Source organism: Paroedura picta, chromosome 4 (assembly GCF_049243985.1).
Source record: "Paroedura picta isolate Pp20150507F chromosome 4, Ppicta_v3.0, whole genome shotgun sequence".
NCBI lineage: Eukaryota > Metazoa > Chordata > Lepidosauria > Squamata > Gekkonidae > Paroedura > Paroedura picta.
In genome coordinates, this window is record NC_135372.1 from 2295601 (window position 1) to 2316598 (window position 20998).

The 20998-nt window shown below is 51.9% G+C and overlaps 1 protein-coding gene across 2 annotated transcripts; it reads right to left on the reverse strand.

The window, feature by feature from the left end:
* Nucleotides 1-2123: 2123 nt before the first annotated feature.
* On the reverse strand, nt 2124-18453 carry IFI30 (IFI30 lysosomal thiol reductase). Of its 2 annotated transcripts, none has more exons than XM_077331507.1 (7): nt 18219-18453; nt 9696-9872; nt 9526-9600; nt 9244-9339; nt 6944-7096; nt 4219-4291; nt 2124-2516 (listed from the first exon to the last, which is right to left on the reverse strand). In XM_077331507.1, the coding sequence occupies exons 1-7, from the start codon at nt 18342-18344 to the stop codon at nt 2440-2442; spliced, it is 777 nt and encodes a 258-aa protein (XP_077187622.1). In that variant the 5' UTR covers nt 18345-18453; the 3' UTR covers nt 2124-2439. The 2 variants fall into 2 exon arrangements, with proteins under 2 accessions (XP_077187622.1, XP_077187623.1); XM_077331508.1 differs by having other exon boundaries at nt 2124-2520; nt 4223-4291; nt 18219-18441.
* Between the last annotated feature and the right edge of the window lie 2545 nt (nt 18454-20998).

The following is a 20998-nucleotide window of genomic DNA, read 5'->3' on the forward strand; positions in this document are numbered from 1 at the left end:
AGGGCAGGTGTGCTGTATGCTGTGCATGTATCTGTTTTGCTCTCAGGAGGTCCCCCAGCAGGGCCAGAACTCCAGATGCCCTCCCACTGCTGCCATTCAAGCACCAAGAAGACAGGGCATCCATGGCCCGGACAGAGTGCTCTCAACCTACCCAAATGCCATGACCCCCTTTGGAAAGGGCAAGGAGGCTCCATCCTCTCCCTCCCCGCTCCCACAGGTACTCAGGGACGGGTCATGGGGAAGGAGGTGGTAGCAGCTGGCCTCTTCCCTCTCTCCCTCCCCTCTGGCACCACCACCGTGGCTGCCCCCACACACGCCCACCTGGGCGGGACTGACTCGCTCACCCTGCGGTTCTGGCCAGTGCTGACACACCCCTCAGCCCTCAATGCCGTTTCCTTCCATGGAGCCGCTGACTAAGGGCCTGGCCGGGCCGCTGCCATTGTCTTCAGCTGCCATAGCAGGGGGTTGATTGACCCTCAAAGGGGTCACGACCCCCCCCCCCCCCCCCGTTTAGAACTGCTGCTCTAGACCTTGTGGCTGAGAGCCACTGATGGGCCTCTGCTCCAGATGTTCATCCAATTTCCTTTGAAGCTTGTGGCCGCCAGCACTTCCTGCAGCAGTGTTCAGTTCCAAACCGCAGAGGGAGGTCCAGCAGCACCTTGCAAGCTGAACCCACCCTGGTCCCACCCCACATACCACCAGCTGGCCGCTTGTGTGCCACATGCACAGGGAATGGGATGGTTCATCTCTGCTCTGGGAAGCGTGGAGGGCTGTTTCCTGTCTCCTGCACTGTCCCAGTGCCATGCTGGTAGTTGATAAGCCACAGAGATTGCTGAAGCCACGGCAGATTCTAGGCATGGAGCGGGGAGGGAGCTGTGGGGCGTTGTCCCAGCTCAAATCCTGAGAGTGGGAGGTGGCCGGTCAGCTAGGCCAGCCTGCTTTCCCCTTGGCCATCTGTGGAGCTCTTCCGCCAGGCATTCGGTTTAGGTCCTCTAGCTCCCACTTCTTCCACTGGGCCTCCCGCCCATGAAGCTGAAACGAATGCCTGCACCAACATGTTTTAGCTATGAATTTATCATTCAACTGTTTTCCATTTATTGATCCTTTGCTATTGATTAATGATTAATGACTTCTCTGTATTGTTCCTGTGTTCCATGTAAACCGCCCTCAGCCTCCAGGGAGGGTGATATATAAATGTAATAAATGTAAGTCAACTCTGGGGCTTTGGCCCACCTCTCCCCGCTCTCTGCAGGACCACAGAATCATAGAGTGGGAAGGGGCCATATAGGCCATCTAGTCCAACCCCCTGCTCAATGCAGGATCAGCCCTAAGCATCTTAAAGCATCCAAGAAAAGTGTGCATCCAACCTTTTCTTGAAGACTGCCAGTGAGGGGGAGCTCACCACCTCCTTAGGCAGCCTATTCCACTGCTGAACTACTCTGACTGTGAAACTTTTTTTCCTGATATCTAGCCTATATCGTGCTTGCCTGCAGGAAGTTCTCTGCCTGGCTCTGTCAGCTGCCGATGCCTGATGCCTGGTGGGTGGGTGTTGCTGAGGGGGGGGGGGGTCATCTTGAATAAAGGAGCCAGTTGGTCTTAAAGGAGCCAGTGGATTCAAACTTTGTTTCTCAATTTGTTGGCTTGTCTCCTGCTCCCTGGCTAAATATTTGCCATTTAGTCTCTTGTTCTCTTTTGATCTATGTAAACTGTACAGAAAATTCTAAAAAATTAAACTGGGAAGAAAGTCTTAAACCAATAGGGACGGAACAAAGTTTGACTCCACCGGCTCCTTTAAGACCATGCAAGTTTTATTCTGGGTATAAGCTTCTTATGAACACATTAGCTGCACATTCTTCAGCTTCAGAGATTGAATCTTATTTCTACCCTGCCATTCCCTAAAATGGGAAAGGGTTGATTAACAGATGGCAGCTAGGAGGGCTAAATGGAACTGCCATGTTCAGAAGCAGTCTCTCTTTGCATGTCAGTCATTAAAGGGAACAAATGGGAAGGGCTGTCCAGAAGCACCTCATGTGCACCAGGATCCGATCCGACAAGGGATATTCTTCTGCCCTCTCCCCCGCCCAGTCGTACCGAAAATCCCAGACCAAAATAAGACGAGACCATTATTTGGTAAAGAAATCAGACTCCCTTCTCCAAGTTATCATTTCCATTTCTGCATAAAATCAGATGAATACAGGATATTGGTGATTCTGCACCTAACCCTGTGTCCGTGGATCTGCTCAAGCAGTAGCGTATGAGAAGAAAGAGCCCTTCTGTGGGAACCCCTTTTCCTCCTTCAGGGGTGTAGGCAGAGGGCCCAGCTATACCTTTGCCTTCCAGAGGCCCAGGAAGAAAAAGACTCTTACTGGTCGGCCTCAGGCGAGACCAGCATCCATGGCTCTGGGGGTCAGGACAGGGGCAGGAAGGCCAGGCCTGATGCTAACGCCTCCAGCAGGTATGTTGTGGGGATGCAGAAGGCTGGGCTTGGGGCTGTCCTTGGCAAGCCGGAGGCAGCTCTCCCTGCAGGAAAAGGAAATGCAGAGCTCAGAACTCCAAAGAGGGAGAGCCCCATTACTTTCCCCCCATTCCAATAAGTTTTTCAAAAGTCAACAACCAACCATCCTGGATTTGCATATTTTTATTTCTCTTGCCTCCCCAAAAGGCCTTAGTTCTCTTTGCAACATGTTCTCCTTATTCTTTCCTTCCTAGAAGAGTTTTCCCAGTAAAGGCAAATCTGACCAACCAAGTTTATTTAGAACCTATATATTAAATAATAATTATTATTACTATTATAATAACATAATTATGAACATATACACATATGCACATAATCAGCATAATATCCCTAATATCACAATTATATAAGAAATGAGAAATAAGAGTTTGGATCATTGATATTGCAATCCCAGGAGACAGCAGAATGAAAAAGAAAGAACAGGAAAAGATCACCAAATACCAAGAACTACAAATGGAGAGCGTGCATCTGGGGGAAGAAGGTGATTATCATGCCAGTTATCATGGGAGGCCTTTGCAGTGCCTAGAAGTCTCTAGAAACACCTGGAGCAAATAATACCAGCTCAGCTCCAGAAGACACTCGTTCTTGGAATCCTGTGAAGATACAACTGCATTTCTCCGAAACTTGGCTCGATCTTGAATTGCAGGACACCATTTAAGTTAAATATTTGACTGTTGCTACTACAGCCGTTTGTTTTGTTGGAAGTGAAGCACTTTGCACCGTCTCTTAGCCTCAGAATGCAGAGGGGGACTACAGGGAGTCCGAGGAACAGGCCAGGACCCTAGGCCTCCCTCCTTTCGACTAGTGCTGTCCCTCTGATGTGTAGACTGTGACTCTCAGGGAACCTTCCTGCCTTCCCGCCTGACACTTCTCTCCACACGGTTGCTCTCTCTTCTCCACCCTGGCACCCTGAAGGCAGGGCATGCCTCCTGCATCTCTATCTATCCCACTGAGACGAGATTAGAATCTCGTCTCTATCTTGCCTGGAATGGTGTTCCTTACAAGTCAGGGTTCCTATCAGCTTCTGCAAAGATAAAGAGACTCCGCCTGTTACTTGTTTCTGCACATGCAGACTCTGCTGCCTCAAGGGCCTCGAGGACGCTGTTCATGGGACCGTCCTTCATGCTCTTCTCCCCTCCTCATGACTGAGGAAGCACTGAGGAGCCAGCCTGGCGGAGTGGTCAGGAGCGCGGACTTCTAATCTGGTGAGCCGGGTTCGATTCCCCGCTCCCCCACATGCAGCTAGCTGGGTGACCTTGGGCTCGCCATGGCACTGATAAAACTGTTCTGCCCGAGCAGTGATATCAGGGCTCTCTCAGCCTCACCCACCCCACAGGGTGTCCGTTGTGGGGAGAGGAATGGGAAGGCAAATGTAAGCCCCTTTGAGCCTCCTTTGGGTAGAGAAAAGCAGCATATAAGAACCAACTCTTCTCCTTCTTCAGTAATCTCAGGGCTCTCTCAGCCTCCCCTCCTTCACAGGGTATTTGTTGTGGGGAGAGGAAAGGGAAGGTGACTGGAAGCCGCTTTGAGCCTCCTTTGGGTAGAGAAAAGCCGCATCTAAGAACCAACTCTTCTTCTTCAGCTAAAGCTACCAGGGAAGGAAAGCCCCTCCAGAAAGCCGGGCAAAGAGGAAATGGGACCGAGAAGTTGTTGGGAAGTGGCTTTTCATGTGCCCAGCCAGAGATTGACCCCAGAAAAGAAACTTGCCTGGTATAAGTTGCAGACTAGCCTGAACAGAGCCTCGCCAGCCAGAGACTGCAGGATTTCTGTGTGCTTCTGAGGAAGAAAAGGGGAACTGTGAGAGAAGCTGCATTGAACCTCCACCCCGCCCCTGGTAGACTTGCAGCCTCTGCAGAACGCACAAGGCATGCAGGCACCCACACCTTTCCAAACTGTGAGAAAGATGCTATGGCGGTGTGTGAGAGAGGGAAGGACTATAGAGAAAGGGCAGCATGGGGGTCTGGCTGAAGACCCACAGAGCGGGGAATGTCAACAAGGGTCAAACGTAAAACAAATCCCCCCCCCACTGCCGTGTTTGTTTTGTTGTTGCCTTTCATTGGCTTCAAAGATCTCCACACTGCCTCTCAGCAGCTTCCTAAGACAAGCAATACATGAATATATATTTTTTACATCAAGGCTCATGTGGATCTTGGTCTGAAACAACAGAGCAATGTTTGAGTACAGTCAGGCATTTTTAAGACCAGCAAAGGGTCAATCGAGGTATAAACATTTGCATGCATGCCCTTAGGCCTCAGACCTTGAATAAAACTTGGCTGACCTTAAAGGTGCCTCTGGACACAACACTTTATTTAAAAGCCCAAACGCCATCAAATAGTTAATGAAACCCACTCTGCTTCCACAGCCAGCCCAGCTCAGAACAAAAGAGGAGGGAGAAACATCTCCCAATGAACCCAATCCTGGGCACCGACAGACCAGGGGCTTCACCTCATAGGGAGAGCTTGTGTGTGTGTCTGAAGGGGGGCAGAGCAGTTCTGGAAGACCGATGCTCAAGGCCAACCCAAGAAAAGGATCCCGATTTCCACCTGACACGGAAACCATTTTTGCACAAGGAATTTTTTGCGTCACTAACATTGTCGGCTCATTGAATACCCCCATAAATCTTCAATGCCGAACCTTACTGTATAACCCCACAGTGCAGAGTGGGGATTTGAGCCTGGGTCCCTGTCTGAAGACCCAGGCTCAAAACCCCACTCTGCTACGGAAGCTCCAAAGGGAGCCACGGGCCAGTCGCAAACTGCCCAGCCTCACCCACCTCACAAGATTGTTGTGAGGATAAAACAGAGGAGAGGAAAAGGATGTAAGCTGCTTAGATCCTTACTGGGGAGGAAGATGAATAAATACCAGTGCAGCAGCATTTCCTGCACCTGTGGCTCATGTCCCCACCCACATGCAATGCTGAAGAAGATATTTGAAAGTGGGGGGAAACCATAGTCTGATGGTTTCCCCACACCTGCTAGGCAAGGAATGCTGACTTGGTGGACTTTCACTGAGCCCTTAAAGGCCTCCTCAGATGCAACAAGGAATCATTCTGGATCCAGAGATTCACTTTTGCCTTGCAAATGTCACATGTCTTCGACTGAGGCGATTCTGGACATTTTTTAAAGAAGTGACAGCCACAGAAAGGAGGTCTTATTGCAAATATGCCATATTTGGGAGTTAAAATGGTCTCCCAATCCGCCCCAGCTTTATGGGGAACTCTTGAATTCTCAAAGGAAGAAGGCTCCCCATGGCAGATTTATAGCCCTGAAGTAGGAAAGGTATCTGGGAATAAAGGCTGCAGCAAAATCTCTTGGGCAGAACTTTCCACCAGATCCTGCAGGGGATCGCTCTATCTTACACTACAATCCCGGCTGAGAGCAGAAAAAGAACAAACATTGTACTGAGATTCAGCTGGGTCAGTGTGTTGGTCTGAAGCAAGAGAATAAAGTCCAAGTCCAGAGGTACCTCCAAGACCAACAAAGTTTCATTCTGGGTAGAAGCTTTTGTGGGCATGCACACTTCTTCAGATCTGAAAAAGTATGTACACCTGCAGAATTTTATATCCAGAATTTTATATCCATTGTTCTTCTAAGAGAGCAAAATTTGAGCGTAGTGGCATTCATTCATTCATTCATTCATTCATTCATTCATTCATTCATTCATTCATTCATTCATTCATTCATTCATTCATTCACCACCCCTCACTGTGCTGTCTTTAAGACCAATGAAGTTTCATTCTGGGTATAAGCTTTTGTGGGCTTTCAAATGAAAGCTCACACCCAGAATTAACCATGGTTGGTCTTAAAGGTGCCCCTGGACTCAAAATTCGAAACCCTGTACTTGTAAATAGTGGAAGGATGGGGGACCCTCCATCAAAAAAGGCAAAGAGGCAACCCTGCTTTGTTACTTTGGCTCAACAGTCTCTGGGCTGAGATTTAGAGATGGTCTTTCTCTCCCCACCCCAGAATCTTCCCCGGGCTTCTTCTTGAACATCGTTGACCTCCTTCTCCTCCGCTCCCCCTTCTTAGGAAGGGGATTTTATTATTGCATGCTGTGATGGTTTTTAAGTCTTTTAAAGGGAGTTTTAATGGGGTTTTAAGACACTGTAACTCGCCACGAGCCACTTGGGGGTGGCGGGAAATAAACGGAAATATTAATAATAATAATAATAATAATAATAATAATAATAATAATAATAATAATAATAATAATAATTGCCAACTCTAGCAGGGTTGGGGAGGAGGAGGGTCTCAATGGGTCACAAGGCCATCTAGTCCACCCTCTCAGACAGCCATTTCCTCCAGGGGAACAGATCTTTGCGATCTGGAGAGGAGCTGTAATTCCAGGAGATCTCCAGACCTTACTGGGAGGTTGGCAACCCAGACTCCCCTCCTGATAATACATCTGGCCTTTTTCTTTGGCACTTACCCCATTAATGACTATCCATGGCACATACTGGTGCGGTGGTTTCAGGGCCATGGTGCGCTGCGCATTCTGGTGCATCAGCTGGTTACCCAGGTCGCTGGTGGCACAGGCGGTGACATTGGCCAAAGACAGCTCCGGAGCATAAACCTTCAGACACTGTAAGACCAGAATTTGTCAGAAGGGGCATGGTGGATTGAGCAGCATCAGTGCACTGGCCAAAATCTTGAACTGGGTCTACCATAGAAGGTAGTATGCATTGCTGACGGATTCTGCAGGGGGGGGGGGTATCCTACAGGACTTCATGGGTCGGATCTTGTGAACTTGTTCTGCTAGTAGTGACTTTTTTTTTTTTTTTTTGCTGTTCAAAGAAGCAGCAGGGAAAGGCTCGTCCTCATGCCAGAGGAAAGCGCTGCTATTCGCAGAATCGGTCCATGGAATCCCATGCACAGCACTCTTCACCACACTAGTCCGCAGTTGCACAAGTCTCTTGCTGCGCACCAGCAACAAGCTCTCGGCCGCATCATTTTGATACCCCCTTGATTTATTCCAAAACCAGATAGGCACACGTGTGGCCTGGCCATTTCAGCCCTGGAGGGAGATGGGCATCAGACAGGGCACAACCAGGCTGACCTATGCCATTGCCACTATAGGGTGTGTGTGTGTGGGGAGCGCTGCCTACAGAAACCTCGGCCTACCCACCACCCCTATTTTGCCAACAGATGATGACCCACCCTAACAGACATGACAAGTTGTGTTGGGCTTTTGTACAGTTATTTCTGGACGACAGGCCCACCAGTTGCCTTCCAATGGGAAACTAATGGGGGGCTGGCCCATGTTTAGAGCCAGACACACACATGCACACAAGCTGGAGGGCTATATATCTCATGCCGAGTCAGAACACTTCCTGTTGAGGGACGAAGCTCTGTGGGAGAGTCATGTGAAAGGTCCCAAGTCAGACGCCTGACCTCTGGTGTGGGGGAAGACACCATGTCTAAGCCAAATGCCAAATGCCCCTGTGCTGAAGTATCAGAGTAGCAGAAGGTGAAGAGTTAAACCTTCACCCAACAAGAGAGCTTGAGTGAGAAGAGAGAGAAGTCCTATCAGAGCGGTGTGCTGAGGAAAATTTGGGATTCTGACAGAGACCTGAATTGAGAGAAGACCATTCTGTACCTTAATTGTTGCACATCTTCCCCAAGGACATTTCAGTCAGAAAATACAATTTTGACTAAAGAGCTGGTGTTCAGCCTAAACTGAAAGCAATTCTACACAGACAGGAGAAGTGGGAATAATATTTGGCAGGGTGATTTAGTTAGCAGATTGAGACATCCTGTCAGACCAAAGGAAAGGGGAGATATCTTCCAGGGAGAGAAGAAGAATCCCAGCCCAGTTAAACAGGGCAATTAGGTCTGAGGATTTCCCAGGCATGGTGTGAAAGGACACTGCTTTAGACACTTCAGGAGCTATAGGGAAGCTGGTGTTTATCAGAAGGGGAAATTGGGTACTGACAGAGGGTGACAGGTTTAAGGAACCTACTGTAGTGATTGGGAAAACACAAACGCCTATCATTACTAAGAACTAAGGGAATGAGCGTCTATATTTAAGAACTAAAGACTGCACAACAGATGTCTTAACCTCAACATTTTCAACTCCTCATTCCACCTGACCTTTCCCAGTGTGTTAAATAACAACTTTTGTTTGATTCTACCAATGTTTCAAGTGCCATTCTGAAGGGGCTTCGGTAGAGAGGGCTCCTGCACATTCCTTTGATGTTCCAAGACTGAGTTATAACCCAAATTAATATTCAGCCACAGGGTAGGACAGCGTGCACCCTTTCCTTTGGTTTGACTGGGAGTATCACTCCACTACCAAAAATCACCCTGCCAAATATTATTCCCAGTTCTCCTGTCTGCGTAGAACTGCTTTCAGCTTAGGCTGAACCCAGACTCTTTAGTCAAAACTGTATTTTCTGATTAAAATCTCAAAGAAGATGTGCAACAGCTAAGGTACAGAATGGCCTTCTCTCAATGCAGGTCTTTGCCAGAATCCAAAAACTTCCTTATAGCACTTCACTCTCGGCTGCTGGAGACCAATCAAAGTGCTTGGAACAGGCTGTCACTCAAGCTCCCTCATTGTGAGAAGGTTTAACTCTTCACCTTCTGTTTCTCTGATACTCCAGCGCTTGGAGGATGGGGTTTAAAGTACTGTCCATCATGGTCTCAACACTGCGTTAAGCACACACACACACACACACACACACACACCATCCAGCAGTGGATGGGGGCCAGAAATCAAAGTTCACGTACCGGCAATAAGTTCCCCACGACGGCGCTGCCAGACTCCATGCAGAAGATGACTGGGAAGTAAAGATCAAAGTCCTTGAGCAAGTGGATGAGGCAGGCCTGAGAGAGGCAGGAGACTAAAATCATTGCAGGGAGGGAAGGGATGGCAAAAGGCAAGAGGGATCGGGGTGGGGCCCCTGGGAAGAGGATGCCAATGGCTGCTCCAGTTTGCAATCCAGCTGCCTGACTTGCTCTCTCACTGCCTGCACCCCACAGACCCCGCCCAGGTCTCCTTGGCTGGCTTACCTCCATCATGTTCCCCTGGCACTCCTCTTGGCCATGCTGACACTCGAAGTGCCACTTGCCTTCCGCCTTGGTCTCCTGCAACAAGGACAGAGCTCAGTGGGACTGCTGCCTGCGTGGCTGGCGTCCCTCCTTTCCCCGGTTGGCCAACTGAGGCCGGCAGGCCCTCTTACCTTGGCATTGCCAAATGGCACCAGTGTGACATTCATGATTTCATTCAACATGACCCACGTGGGGAAGAGCTGAGTGGAAACGAAACTGCGGCAGGCTGGGCACAGACACTCGTAGTACAGCTGCACAGAGACCGGGGAGGCCTGGGGGGCTGCCCTCCTGGCACAGAGCTGCTCCGCCTGCAAGAGAAACAGCGCCTGTGTCAGGGAAGGGGCCACGGGCCTCCAAACTGGCCCCTGAGAGAGCTGGAGAGAACGAGGGCCCCGGAAGACCTGCAAAGAAGCCTGCAAAGGAGAGAGCTCATTTATGCAAATGCTCAGGAATTTATCATTCATTCATTCATTCATTCATTCATTCATTCATTCATTCATTCATTCATTCACCACCCCGAAGGCTCAGTGCGGTTTACATAAAACATAGATAACTTAGTTTAACAATAATGAAGGAAGTGAAACAACAAGCAGCATGGAACAGTAGAAAAATGTGGGAAACATTAAATTAACTCCTACCGGTAGCCCAGCGGGTTGGGCGGGATTATGGTGGGTGCTGGCGGAGGGGGCTCAGGAGGAGGGCCCTGGGGAAGGGATGGCACGGAGCGACCTCATCCAAGTGCCTGGCGGAGGAGCTCCCTCTTGCAGGCCCTGCGGAACTGTTCAAGGATATCAGGGGCCTGACCTCCTCTGGGAGCTCCTTCCACCAGGTGGGGGCCAGGACAGAGAAAGCTCTGGCCATGGTTGAGGCCAAGCTTCATGCACGGAGTTCATGGCTTGAAAAGAAAAGCATCTAATGCCAGGTTTATCCGTTCAAAGCCTTTTTAACCTGCCTTTGTCCAGAGGCAAATTCTAGGAGGTCCGTCAGCATCGCCTGGAGAAGCAGAGCAGCCGTGGGGCTGGGAACAAGCCCCCGGGTCCAATCTTGGCCGGGCCCTTGTTGCACCAGTGCAGGACTGATACCTCCCCGGCCCATTGATTCGATCCATCTGAGTGAAGCTCAAGGAGGCTAAGCATTTAAAATCACCACTGGAAGGCAGACAGAACATGCTCAAACAGAACATGTACAGAACATGTGCAGGCAGAACAAGCCCCGTCAGACACATACATGACCCTTGCGCTGCACATCCCCACAGAGGGTTCTCAGTGTGCTAGAGCAGGGGCAGTCAACCTGTGGTCCTCCAGATGTCCATGGACTACAATTCCCATGAGCCCCTGCCAGCATGGGAATTGTAGTCCATGGAGGACTACAGGTTGACTGCCCCTGTGCTAGAGGGTGGCTTTATCGTTGGATGGGCAGGTGAGCTGGAAACAGCTTCTTGAGTGAAGCAGCCCTGCACACCGGCAGAGGGGGAGCAGGAAGCGGAGAGAGGTGGTGCAAATCTAGAATTTGTTTACTCACTTTGTGGGTTACGTCTTCATCGAGAGTTTTACACCCTTGCTCAAACCAACCATTATTTGTCTATGATGTAGGCTTGATGGGTCTATTATTAGCAAGCAACAGTTTTAGAAGAGAAACAGATGCAAATATTTCAGCTCCAGCAGCAGGACGCGTCTGGAATGAGAGCGGACTACGCAGTTCCTCTTTCTCAGCCTGCTTCACAATGGTGCTGTTTCCCCTGCCCTGTTTCTTTTCGGAAACCCCCCCCCTCCAAACGCACCCCTCCCGCCCCCATGGCTGCTATTTTTAGAGACCCATTCATGGAAGAAAAGATTTTTCAGTTATGTGAGGGGCAAACGTAAAGTAAAGGAGGCAATAGGCCCACTGTTGGGTGCGGATGGACAAACTCTAACGGAAGATGCAGAGAAAGCAGAAAAGCTTAGTGCCTATTTTATAACTGTTTTTTCCCACAGGTCAAAGTGTTTAGGCACATCTAGAGATGGCCATAGCCAAAGGACAGTGTCTGGGTGGCAGGTTAACATGGATAGAGAGGTTGTCGAGAGGCATTTAGCTGCACTGGATGAGTTCAAATCCCCTGGTCCGGATGAAATGCACCCGAGAGTACTCAAAGAACTTTCCAGAGAACTTGCACAGCCCTTGTCCATCGTCTTCGGAACCTCTTTAAGGACTGGAGATGTCCCGGAGGACTGGAAGAGAGCAAACGTTATTCCGATCTTCAAAAAAGGGAGGAAGGATGACCCGGGAAACTACAGACCAGTGAGTCTGACCTCTGTTGTGGGGAAGATAATGGAGCAGATATTAAAGGGAGCGATCTGCAAACATCTGGAGGACAATTTGGTGATCCAAGGAAGTCAGCATGGATTTGTCTCCAACAGGTCCTGCCAGACCAACCTAGTTTCCTTTTTTGACCAAGTAACAGGTTTGCTGGATCGGGGAAATTCGGTTGATGTCATTTACTTGGATTTCAGTAAAGCTTTTGACAAGGTTCCCCATGATGTTCTGATGGATAAGTTGAAGGACTGCAATCTGGATTTTCAGATAGTTAGGTGGATAGGGAATTGGCTAGAGAACCGCACTCAAAGAGTTGTTGTCAATGGTGTTTCATCAGACTGGAGGGAGGTGAGTAGCGGGGTACCTCAGGGCTCGGTGCTCGGCCCGGTACTTTTTAACATATTTATTAATGATCTAGATGAGAGGGTGGAGGGACTACTCATCAAGTTTGCAGATGACACCAAATTGGGAGGACTGGCAAATACTCCAGAAGATAGAGACAGAGTTCAACGAGATCTGAACACAATGGAAAAATGGGCAAATGAGAGCAAGATGCAATTTAATAAAGATAAGTGTAAAGTTCTGCATCTGGGTCAGAAAAATGAAAAGCATGCCTACTGGATGGGAGATACGCTTCTAGGTAACACTGTGTGTGAACGAGACCTTGGGGTACTTGTGGATTCTAAACTAAACATGAGCAGGCAGTGTGATGCAGCGGTAAAAAAGGCAAATGCCATTTTGGGCTGTATCAACAGAGGCATCACATCAAAATCACAAGATGTCATAGTCCCATTGTATATGGCACTGGTCACACCACACCTGGAGTACTGTGTGCAGTTCTGGAGGCCTCACTTCAAGAAGGACGTCGATAAAATTGAAAGGGTACAGAGGAGAGCGACGAAGATGATCTGGGGCCAAGGGACCAAGCCCTATGAAGATAGGTTGAGGGACTTGGGAATGTTCAGCCTGGAGAAAAGGAGGTTGAGAGGGGACATGATAGACCTCTTTAAGTATTTGAAAGGTTGTCACTTGGAGGAGGGCAGTTTAACTCAAACACAGTTTAACTCAAGGTGTAGTCTTTTGTGTGCATGTGAACACAAAAAAGCTGCACCAGGAAAATTCAAGAGGACAGAGTAAGCAGGGAACTCAGGCCCTTCTCAAATGGCACCACTGGATAACCACACTTCCAGGCAGGAGAGGTTAGAGGACTTGCGGGAGACAAGAAAATGGGGCCCAAAGCCCCCTTTCACAGCAACCTCTGAACAACCCTTGTGCGAGCGGTTTCCTTCCTGCTCTCTAGAGGCACTGAATCCCCCTAGCTCAGTGGTCCTCAACCTGGGGGGTCGGGACCCCCATGATAGCCCTCTTTAAGTATTTGAAAGGTTGTCATTTGGAGGAGGGCAGGATGCTGTTTCCGTTGGCTGCAAAGGACACACAGTAATGGGTTTAAGCTACAAGTACAACGATATAAGAGCCTCTTGTGGCGCAGAGTGGTAAGGCAGCCGTCTGAAAGCTTTGCCCATGAGGCTGGGAGTTCAATCCCAGCAGCCGGCTCAAGGTTGACTCAGCCTTCCCTCCTTCCGAGGTCGGTAAAATGAGTACCCAGCTTGCTGGGGGGTAAACGGTCATGACTGGGGAAGGCACTGGCAAACCACCCCGTATTGAGTCTGCCATGAAAATGCTGGAGGGCGTCACCCCAAGGGTCAGACATGACTCGGTGCTTGCACAGGGGATACCTTTACCTTTACCTTTTACAACGATATAGGCTAGATATCAGGAAAACAAATTTCACAGTCAGAGTAGTTCAGCAGTGGAATAGGCTGCCTAAGGAGGTGGTGAGCTCCCCCTCACTGGCAGTCTTCAAGCAAAGGTTGGATACACACTTTTCTTGGATGCTTTAGGATGCTTAGGGCTGATCCTGCGTTGAGCAGGGGGTTGGACTAGATGGCCTGCATTGGCCCCTTCCAACTCTGTGATTCTGTGATTCTATGAAGTGGCCTTTGCCTTTGCTCTCCTTGTGGGGCCTTTGCTCTCCAGGATATCAGCGAGGGGGGCTCTTCCCCAGCTGGGCTGTTCTTGGAGACCAAATTCTACACACACTAGATAATGTGCTTTCAATGGGCCTCCGGGGAGAGGCGAGGAATAAATCCATTATATAAATAAATAAAATGCAATTTTGAAGTCAATTTTCCTGTCCTGCACTGAATGTGCATTATCCAGTGTGTGCAGAATGGGCCCTGGGTTCAGGATCCCTTATTATCGAGAGTAAGGGTCGGTGGCAGGGAAGGGGAAGAGGGGCTGATGGAGGAAAAACAGGAAAGGGGAGATTTCCACCAGTGTGGCTTCTTCACACGGGATGGGGGACGCTGGGCGTGTGTGCAGGGCCCCTACCATGGGACATGTATCACCCTCACATTGACCCCTGGGTTCTCCTCAATTCCTGCACATGCTGGGAGGGATTGGAGGCCTGCTATTTCATCCTGTATTGGGGAATCGTTTAACGATTATTGCAAGAGAAAGAGGTCGTCATTGTAGTAAAAGTGACAGCAATTCAGTCCCTTCGCCATGCCACTCTCTCACCCCAAAGCACTCCTGGGGGAAGCTGTGCACATGTGTCTCCCGAGGTTTCAGGTTGGGTTGGAAAATCATGCCGGGAGAAGGCCTTGCTCAGTGAGTCCTGATCTTAACTGGCCGCTACATTTGCAGGGATCATAGAGTCATGGAGGTGGAAGGGACCTCCAGGGTCCAACCCCCTGCAGAATGCAGGAATTTCACAACTACTGCCCGATTCCATGTTCAGACGATACCCCACCCCCCGGAATCCATGGCCAGTCTGGCCTGGAGGAAACCCGCCTTCTGACCCCAAAACAATGGGTGGCATTTCCCTGGGCATTCAAGAAAGAGCCAAGCTCAGACACAATCCCTTTTGCCTGTCCTCTCACAATCTGCCTAATTTCACAGAGTCAGCATTTCTCTCCAGTGTCCGTCTATCTCTGTTTAAAAGCTTGCAAAGAAGGAGAAGGAAGGAGCCAAAGAAAACCCACACACATCCGACCCCAGTCAGGAGCCCAGCCTCAAGGTGTGCACTGGAGAAGCAACAAGGTCAGCCTTGCCGTGGGGTGGGGGTGACCAAGTGTCGTGGGGGAGGCCCCCCTCCCCAGGGGGGTGGCACTAACTCTGAATCTTAACTCCAGCTGTGACACAGAGGCACTTCTGGGACCAGCTGGCTGGATCAAGCTGGACCACCCTCTGCTGGCCCCTCCACAGCCCCGTCCCGAACCGCGACCCCCTCTGTTGAAAGTTGCAGAGCCCCCAAGCGCCCTTGGCCTGGGGGTTTTGATGGAAAGTGCCAAGGCAGCAGCAGGACTGGGGCTACTTGTGGTTTGCGTGCAAAGAAGTCCCTGGCAGAAAGTCAAGCTGCAGGGGTGGAAAACAAGGGACATGAGAAGGAAAACAGCTCCCACCCCCTCCCCTCCCCGCTTTGAGGGGGAAGTGAAAGCATAAGGTTTCCGGCTGGGCCTCCATGGAGCAGCTGCTTTGGGCCCCCACGGGGTGGGGAGGGGGCTTTCCATGTGGGACTTCCCCCGTGAGACTCTGTGTGGGCTGCACATCTTTGTGGGCTTTCAGGGCCAGGCAATTGTGCAGAGTTCAAAGGTGGAGCCAGCTCATCTACGTCCTTGCTACATGTGTGTGCATGTGTGTGCTAGGGATGCCAGCCTCCAGGTGGGACCTGGGGATCCCCCAGAATTACAGGTCATCTCCAGACAACAAAGTTCAGCCCCCTCCCCCAGAGAAAAAGGCTGCTTTGGAGGAGGGCTCTGTCACCTTGCACTCCACAGGGTCCCTGTCCTCTCCAGCCCCCTACCCCCAAATCTCCAGGGGGTTCCCAATCCGGACCCGGCAGACCTGCAGCCCCATCCCCTGCTCTTGGTCGGGGGCACCTGGCAACCCCCTGTTGTGTTTCAGGGACTAATTGGGGTTGGCACCAGGAAAAAGATCCACAAAGGAGAGTTATTAACTCCGGTCATTCCCCCTGCTGATCAGGATCACATTCTCCAAGTAACGGCCTTAACGGACTCCCCAGTTCCCTGAAGCCATCTGCTCGGCTCGGGCCGAGTGGCTACAGGAAGATTTCTTGGACTTGCTGACCCCAGAGAGCGGGCAAAACCCTCCCCCATCTCCGCCAGGCCTGGCCCCATTGGCAGGAGCACCGCCCGTCACCCAGCAGGCTTCAGGCATTCCTGGCCCAGGACAAGATGACGCAACTGGATTGGGAATCCTGCGATGAATTCAAACAAAATGTTTTCCACAACAAGAATGTTTGTAGTGTGTGTGTGTTAATGTTCCCAGTGTGTCCACTGTGGCAACCAGCAATGCACAGAGAGCAGAGGCCCCCGTCAGGATGAGGCCCCAGAGTGACTGGATCCCTCCCAACCAGCCTCCATCCGCTGACTCTGAAGCAAATGTGTCCCACCAGCCTAAACTGGCCACACTTCAGCTCGCTTTGAACACAAACGAAGTGCAAACTAAGATCTTGCAACCCGCTGGCATCACGCTAGAAGAAGAAGAAGAAGAAGAAGAAGAAGAAGAAGAAGAAGAAGAAGAAGAAGAAGAAGAAGAAGAAGAAGAAGAAGAAGAAGAAGAAGAGTTGGGTCTTCTATGCCGCTTTTCTCTATCTGAAGGAGTCTCCAAGCGGCTTCCATTCGCCTTCCCTTTCTTCTCCCCACAACAGACACCCTGTGGGGTGGGTGGGGCTGAGAGAGCTCTGAGATTACAGAAGAAGAAGAAGTTCTCAGCTCAAAAGCCAACCAGACCACAGAAGGGAGAAGAAAAGATCCCCCAGAGGGGTAAAGAGACATTTTTTGGCCTGGGGCTTAAGAGAGAGGGAGGACCAGCACGGGCAAGGAGCCACCATGGAGGGTACCCCGTTCTCTTGCCTAATTTCTCTCTCTCTCTCTCTCTCTCTCTCTCTCTCTCTCTCTCTCTCACACACACACACAGAGGGAAGAGAGCCTCCAAAATGGGGGCAGACCTCCTAGCCCCCCCCCCACACTCACATTTAATTGCACACACAAGCCCTATGGCCAGAACCTGGTCAAGCTCAGGGGCCTGGCTTCCTGGGCCCTGTGGCTCCCGGCTTGTTCAGCCATGATTTTTACTGCAGTGCCTCTCAGGGGTCCTCCATCGAAATGCAAATCTTAATGGCAATTTCACTTCAGGTAGTTTTGTTGAAAAGCCATTCAAGAATGCAGCTTTTATCACTGCTGTTTCATGTCGGCTTCACACCCTTTGGTGAGGGTAGACGCCTTTCTTCAGCGCTCAACTAAATTGTCAGGATTTGGGGGCAAGGGGAGGAATTAGGGTTAGAGGTTAGCTTTTGGCTGAGGGTGAAGCCAGGGCTAGAGAGCCAGAGTGGGGAAGGAGATCAGATGTCAGACTAGGATCTGGGAGACCCAGGTTCGATTCCCCACTTCTGCCATGGAAGCTGGCTGGGTGACCTTGGGCAGTCATGCTCTCTTTGCCTAGCCCACCTCAAAGGGTTGTGGAGTGGACAGAATGGAGGGGAGGAGAAGAATGCAAGCTGCTTTGGATCCTCATGGGGAGTTAGACTGGAGGGAGACAGAGAGAGAGAGAGAGAAAGAATTGTACAAAAAATTGAATTACAAGAAGTCAAAGAGTTTAGGAATAGGCAGAAAACATGGCAATTAAATTGCAGAATCCGGTCCCTGAAGGATGAGGAATGACTCTGGCTCCACAATTTTTGGGCTGGCACCCAGAGCCAAGTGAACTGGGCCCCCGCCCACACTTCAAGCCTCAAGGGCTAGAGAGAGTGCAGCCTCCCCCCCCCCCCCCCGCAGACTTTGTGGGTGCAACTCCACCCGCCCTTGTGGCAACCAGGCAGGTGTTATGCAGAGTCTGCTGGGAAAGGTAGCTGCAAGGGAGGCGCCCTCTGCGGCAGGGGCAGCCCAGCCCTCTGGCCCGCACCTCCCGCCGCCACCCCTGACTTCTAGCCAGACTAGGCACAAGCACTTCCCTGCAATTCCCATTTCTCTGCCCAGCCTCTGGGTGGGGTGGGGTGGGGGACGACAGCACCCCGAAGGAGGCAGCCACACTGCTCCTTAGGGGAGAAGCACAGGCAGGTGGACTGTTCTGCAGAGCTAGAGCACCTGGCCAAGCAGATGTCCCTGGAGAGGCAGCAAGGCTGGCCAAGGGCCACGGGGCAGAACTGGTGCCACTGAAGGCTTTGGGCCCCAGGAGCTCAGGCCGGCCCACGTGAAGCGCACCCCCCTTTGGGGGGGGCTGGGGGCCATTTGGGGACTAGTAGGAGCCCGCTGCCAATCCTCCCGCCTCCGCCCCTTTACCTGGCAGGCCCGAGCCGTCTCCCTGGAGTGGCACCATAGGTGGGGAGGGGAGGTGCATGCCTCGTGAGCCTCCCCCAAGCCCGGCCAGAGGCCACAGGCAGCAGCCAGCAGGAGCCAAGGACCCATGGCACGGCACAGCACAGCAGGACTGGCGCGGCAGGAGCAGAGCGAGAAGAGGCAGCCAGCCAGCCAGCCAGCCAGCCGGTGGAACTGGGAGGCCCGCCCTCTTCCTGCTTCAAGGCAGCGACCTGTTCTTCCCCTTCCTCGGCTGACTCAGCCCCAGCTGGCCTTTGTGCAAGGCCTGCCTGACACGGGACACCTGCCTGCTGCCAAGGGGGCATTGCCCGGGATTGCAGCTTTGGGGGGAGCAGCCGCAGCTGGAGACAAGCAGCTGCCCTTTTCCCTGACCCAGTGGGTGAATTCGCACTCGCCTCAGGCCAGCCCGGCAGGAAAGAGCAAAGATGGCAGGCCTTCAAAGTGCCCAACAGAAGGGGGAAAGAAACTGCTTGGCCTTCTCCCCGCTGGTCTCCCTCGTAACCCCGGCCCAGGTGCAGGCGGTCCGTGTGTGGAACTGGCCAGGCACTACAGAAACGGCTCCCTCCCTCCCTCCAGCATTCACGTTGGGTGGAGGTTTGTGTGTGGATTCCCCCCCCCCCCCGCCCAGATGGTCAGCATTTTGTGGAGAATTAAGGAGGGTATCAGGCCAGCCTTCCAAGCCAAAAAGCTCAGGTGCAGACCCCCAAACCTGCCGCCAAGCTCCGTGCTAAGCTGCCCCCATCACTTCTGGGAGCTGCACCCATTCAAGGAATGCCAAGACTCACCCACAAGTCTTCTCCTCAACAGGGTGCCAAGCAGGAGGCAGTCTCTGTGCCAGGGGCCGGGTTCAGCCTCAAGAACCTTCTGGGGCATGGGCCTGAGTCTCCAGCCCCCTTCCACAGTCAAGCCCAGCCTCCATGCTTGGTGTAGCAGGTCCATGCAGGTGCTCCCCGAGGGACCACCTTGCTCCTCACAGAGAGCATTCGAACCCAGGGTCAAAGCTCTGTGTGTATGTGTGTGTGTGGGGGGGAGGGAGACCCTGGAGAAGTGGCCCGTTGTCTCTGCCCCCTTGACCCAGCTCCTTTCTCTTCTTTGGGTGGCTTGGATCTGTTCGGCAGACAAGACCAGAATGTCTTCCTCAACTGAGAACTTCTATAGCCCGGGTGAAGAAGAGGGCAGCAAAGATGGGGAGGGGTTGGGAGACCAAGACGTAGGAGGAAAGCTTGGTCTGTTCAGCCTAGAGAGGAGATGACTGAGAGGGAATTTGATAACCATCTTCAAGTATTTAAAAGGCTGCCATATGGAGGAAGGAGCAGAGTTGTTCTCTCTTGCCCCAGAAGGACAGACCAGAACGAATGGGATGAAATTAATTCAAAAGAAATTCCATCTAAACATCCGGAAGAAGTTCCTGACAGTCAGAGCGGTTTCTCAGTGGAACAGGCTTCCTCGGGAGGTGGTGGGTTCTCCATCTTTGGAGATTTTTAATCAGAGGCTAGATAGCCATCTGACAAAGAGGCTGATTCTGTGAAGGCTCAAGGGGGTGGAGGTGACAGTGGATGAGCAAGACGGTTGTGTGAGTGTCCTGCATAGTGCAGGGGGTTGGACTAGATGGCCCATGAGGTCCCTTCCAACTCCATTATTCTATGAAGCCCTGCAGAAATGCAGGCCAGTGTCAAATCTTTGGTCCTCATGAGTGACACTCAAGAGCAGCCCTTGAGGAAGGCCGCCTCCTGCACCCATGGAAGGGGGTCGGCGGTCCCTGGCATGGTGGGCTTCCTCCTTCACAAAGGAGTGCGCAGCACTAGGCCCCCCCCCCCCGAGCCTGGGGTTCCATCTCCTGGCTCCCCGTTGCTCCAGAGGGCCATGTGGGAGAGGGGCTCCCGCCAGATTCAGAAAGGGAGCAGAGGGGCTGGTGGGAGGCTCTGGCCCTGCTCCTGCCAGGATGGCAGAGGGAGCCCCTCGTCCCTGGGAGGCCCAGCAGCAAAAGGCGACCCACGGCCATCCCCTGGCCCAGCCCGTCCCTTTGAGGGCAGCTTTGTCTTGCAGGGCAGGGGCAGTTGCCTTGGCCTCCCTTGTTCGTAAAGCATCCCCCCCCCTCCATCCAGCAGGTCACAGAAGCAATTCGGCTGCTTTGCAACCCTACGAGGCGGGCCAGGTCAGTGTGCTCCAGAGAGGCAAGGCGACCTCCCGAGGCCAGAGAATTGGTCTTTGTACCCTGCTTTCCACGACCTGAAGGACGCTCAAAGCGGCTTCCAATCACCTTCCCTTCCTCTCCCCACCACAGACACCCTGTGAGGGAGGGGAGGCTGAGAGAGCCATGAGATTACTGAAGAAGAAGAAGAGTTGGTTCTTAGATGCCGCTTTTCTCTACCCAAAGGAGTCTCAAAGCGGCTTCCAATCACCTTCCCTTTCCTCTCCCCACAACAGACACCCTGTGAGGGAGGTGGGGCTGAGAGAGCTTTGGGAGAACTGTTGCGTGAGAGCAGCTCTCACAGGGCTGTGGCAAGCCCAAGGTCACCCAGCTGGTTGCATGTGGCGGAGGAGCGGGGAATCAAACACGGCTCGCCAGATTAGAAACCGCCACTCTTAACCACCACACCAACCACGCTGGCTCTTTCTGTGACCACAGAATTTCTCGCCTCCAGTGGTTCAAACAGCCCTGCCGGTCCCTTTCTCTCCGTCCCGTGACAGTTTCTCTCCACTTCTCCTTTCCTCTGACCTGTCCCCCTGCTTCTTCCTCCCAG